This window comes from Aplysia californica, unplaced genomic scaffold (genome assembly GCF_000002075.1).
Source record: "Aplysia californica isolate F4 #8 unplaced genomic scaffold, AplCal3.0 scaffold00108, whole genome shotgun sequence".
NCBI classification, from domain to species: Eukaryota; Metazoa; Mollusca; class Gastropoda; order Aplysiida; family Aplysiidae; genus Aplysia; species Aplysia californica.
Genome location: NW_004797378.1, coordinates 1215500 through 1219859, shown reverse-complemented (window position 1 = coordinate 1219859; position 4360 = coordinate 1215500). Strand labels below are relative to the sequence as shown.

General features: G+C 42.3%; 1 protein-coding gene across 1 annotated transcript in view; it reads left to right on the top strand.

Annotated features, from left to right (window-relative positions):
• Positions 1 to 2394: 2394 nt before the first annotated feature.
• The window catches only part of LOC101857324 (GATOR complex protein WDR59), a gene marked incomplete at its 5' end in the record, with an annotated part of 70412 nt that continues 68446 nt past the window's right edge, over positions 2395 to 4360 (top strand). Inside the window, 1 exon segment of the mRNA XM_005095616.3 lies at positions 2395 to 2587. Within this exon segment, the coding sequence (XP_005095673.2) occupies positions 2534 to 2587 (54 nt within the window).

The following is a 4360-nucleotide window of genomic DNA, read 5'->3' as shown; positions in this document are numbered from 1 at the left end:
AATATAGGCCTTACTGGATCCATGTTTCTGGGTGTGTATTTGGGGGGAGGAGGGAGGATAGGTCGACTAGGCCTATCTTTTTTTTCGTAACGATATTTGAATGGTCCTTAGTGACCCAGACTACTTACTGGTCTGTACAGTTCCAGCCTTTTCATTAGAGAAAAAAAGGGGAGCGGGGATGACATCTTCTTCCAACAATGCACTGTACATCGTACTCTGCACACCCCCTCCCCCCCCCCCCTTTTTTTTGGGTCAAAACCTCGTCCTTCGACTGTTCTAAAATTATAATTTTGAATTATAATTTATTATTATATTGTAGGCCTAGGGTAGGAATTACATGTATAGTGTATCCGCCTGCCCCCATTAAACGTCCTTTATTTTTCTTCTCTCATCATCGTCCAGTGCCAGATCTGCGACCGACGTAGTTGATCATGGTTCTCCATTCATTCCTTTGCTCGGAGGCTCTCAAAAAGGCTACGTTTCCCTGATCTTTCCCTGTTACCCATTTGTTTAGGTTTCCCAAGTAGATTGTATCTGGGTCTACCCCTGCCTCGTTTGCCTTCAATTCTGTCAGCGAGAGTTAGATGTTCACGACCCTTACTTATGTCTATTCAGCTGTCCCAAAAACTGTACTGTATTTATTTGTCGTTTCCTGATTGTTTTTAATATTGAGCGTCCCACATGGGCTTCACCAAGCACTACCTCATCTGATTTCTTTTCCTTCCACGATACTCATAGAAGTCTATAAAAAAAAAAAAACCCAACACATTTCTGTTGCTTCCATTTTATTTTCACTGTCTTTAGTGATTGTATTTTTCATCTCTACGGTCTGTTATTTAATACTTTGGTTCTGCAGATTCCTTTCCAAATCCCATGGATTTTTATGAAAATCTCTTTTTTGGGATTCTACACGTAGATGTAGGCTAATTGACTCGGGGATTGTGATAGAGCACGAGAGAAACTTGACTAAGCTTTACTTGATTCCAGAACTTGGGTCTTCAAAGACGAATTCTATCCATCCATTATTCCTCGCACCTCTGATTCGTCAGCCGGGGTTTCGAACACAGTCTTGACAGCCGCATGCCCTTTTCTCTTCTTGAAAATTACTCTTGTAATGTGGTCGTCTTTAAAAAAATAAAAAATCTGTTAAATAATATCCGAAGTTATCTCGACAGGGCTCATGGTTCCTTCTTGGTGACCTGTTGATGGATACGTCTAGCACCAGGGTTTTTTTTCTGCTGTTAGCCTATTCAGAGAGCACCTCTATAGGATCCCAGGCTGCCCTTGTCAGTTGCCAGCCAGGGTGATGAACTTTCCCGCGTTTTCTGCACACTGCACACCAGGGTTATGTTTTGCCTTCGAATTGCCTCGCTCTTCTCATCGTTAACGTGATAGAAATGCCATTGTGATATAGGCCTAACATTTAAAAAAATTATATGGCATATCTTTCATTTTCCGGCTGCCAGAAGGGTGGGAGTCCGGGGGGGGGGGGGGGGGGGGGCGAGAAGTTGTTAGAAATACATGTAATACATATATGTATAGTACTATTTATAACCTCTTTGGTGTTAAAAAGGCAGATTAAACCCAGAGAGTATAATTATAATTATTAGAGAATATTAGATATAGTCAGTTTCACATTTTCATTTCGAAAGTACGTACGAAACAAAACACCTACAGTGGCGCCATCTTTTCTATTGCTCGAAATTGACATCAGACTGCACACTGGACACTGGGCACTGCCCATGCATGGACACCCGAGACGCCGTTGAGACAAAGGTAATGTTGTTGAATTGTTACTCTAACATGGAATGAATATTAAAAAAAAATCACATACTTTGTATTATGTTCTTTAATGATTATTTATATGTGTGTGTGTGTGTGTGTGTGGGGGGGGGGGGTGTAAACGAGAGAGAGAGAGAGAGAGTAAGAGAGAGAGAGAGAGAGAGAGAGAGAGAGAGAGAGAGAGAGAGAGAGAGAGAGAGAGAGAGAGAGAGAGAGAGAGAGTTGTATCTTTTGTAGGCTGTTGGGTAGATCTACAATCTACAATACAGTGTTTAAAGGATCTTTGTAAAAAGTCATTAATGTGAATTATATATCGATACCAAAATCTCGAAAGTTCATGAATACGACGGCGAATAAAGGAGCCATAATAAGTATATCCGTTAATATTGGCAAATAAAGACAGCTTAATGACAACGCCGTAGTATTCGAGTATTCCTTCCTGTTTGTATCAAATTGTAGAAGGCCACCTAGGCCTATTCTGTCCGTTTGCACCCTCTGCTGTTTAGTGTCCAACAGCTGAAACTGAGACAAAGCTGAATTTCTTCATCAATCGTAATGCTAATTCTGACTGGAGGTTGGCTTGATCTAGAATACAGACTAGACCTAGCCTAGATGTAGATGTAGATCTAGATCTAGAGAGTTCTGCTCTGAAATAGAGTGAAACATGTCCTGACTGAACTGAATTCACACTGCCTTTGCTACGTTTAATAAGATCAAAGTTTGGAAGGCAGTCAAATATCTTTCGACAAAAATGGCAGGACGGTGGAGTAGCGAGCATTTCGTTGCCGAGTTCAGAGATTTGCAGGTGAGATTGTAAGTGTAGGCAGGGCAGTGGAGAGGTATTACTAGAGAGAGCCTTGGTCTCAATGGATTAAATAAAATGAAGGCCGTCTTTATTCGGACTCGAGTCCAAATAACATTTTTTCATATTCGGACTGTGAGTCCGAATAAAATAATTTTTTATTTTGACTCGAGTCCGTATATGAAAAAATGTTTTTCGGACTCCGGTCCGGAAAAAAGGAAGTGTCTTCGTTCTATAGAATAGATCTAACGTTCAGTGCTTCCAATTTTCCGCCATTTTTTAGTTTCCCCCACACCTTTTCTGCCGATATGATGCCCACCGCCTCTTTGATACTCCCCCCACCCACCCCCCATGTTTCCCACTTTCTTTGTTGTAGAAAAAGGTAAAATTGAAGATTAGCAGACCACCTGGCACCTGCATATTATGAGCTGTTTAAAAAAAAAAAGACCGATTCGTTCAAATACACACAAGCCTGTGTCATCTCGATTGTTTACCAAGAAAAAGTTGTGTTGCTGTGTAGAGCTGAGCATACGGCAACTTTTGATTCCATAGACCAGCTCACAATTTATTACGTAGATCTATGTCAAGACTAGCTTATATTATTGTAATGATCAGTTGCCGTGGGAAAAAGACTGACGCGTATGCGACGTTCAATGCCCGAACCGATAGTGCCCCCCCATCCACCTCCCCGACACGCACACAGCCACACGTGTGCAGGCCGCCCATCCGACCCTGACACACGCTAACGAGCCATCTTTAATTGCTTCTGATGACCTCTTGACAAATAAACATTTATTAGAAGCGCTATAATTATAACTTTTCAGGCCGGCCTCAAATTCATATAAAGATAAAAACTGGGCTCCTCCTGCACAAAACGCAATTTTGCCCGAAGTGATCCCAGTCTCTACCCAGCCTGAGGCGAGTCACGAGTGAGGCAGGACAGGAAGCCGGAGTCATGAGTCACAGGAAGTCGGAAGTGATGTCATGCTGGACAAGAATCAGAGTCCGAATAACATTTTTTCATATTCGGACTCGAGTCCGAATAACATTTTTTCATATTCGGACTCGAGTCCGAATAGTCACTTCGATTGTTGAAAGTGGCTTCTATCCTCCCTTGCCAACGTTGGTTATTCGGCGCTTTTTCGAACGCTCGACAATTTGAAAATAAAAGTCGATCGAGGAAACAAGGGAGATGGGAAGAAGGGAAGGCCAAGGCGGGAAGAGGGGTGTGACCGGGTGGAAAAAAAGAAGAGAAGCAAAAAGGAAAAGGGGAGGGGATGAAGTGAGCAAGATCATTCTTAAATTGCAAACTACATTCAGGATGCTGTAATCATAGCTTGCAAACTATGTTCACAGCGCTGTGAATGTAGTCACTGCATTTTTAAAAAAGGCTGCGCACATCTATTAGGACGTGTCCGTTTAAGCTTGTGTTTCGGACACATGTGTCCTTTTACACTAGCATGAATGTTAGTACCGGTACCATACGTTGAGGGTCTTTTTCTTTTTGAGAATGACATGCTTGTCTTTCTTTTTGGACCAATAAAAATGCATCTTTGCAGGTTGCATGAAATTGCTGTGACCTGGAAATGCGCGATCAGCGTTGGAGGGTGCTGAAAACCAATCTCTATCGGAAATTACCCTGGGGGGCCCAGGACTGAGGTTCCACAGGATCGTATACACGTGTCCGAATAGTCTCACTCCTTTAAAACTATAGATAGGCCAAACTTTTCTGCCTTTCTCTCTCTCTCTCTCTCTCTCTCTCTCTCTCTCTCTCTC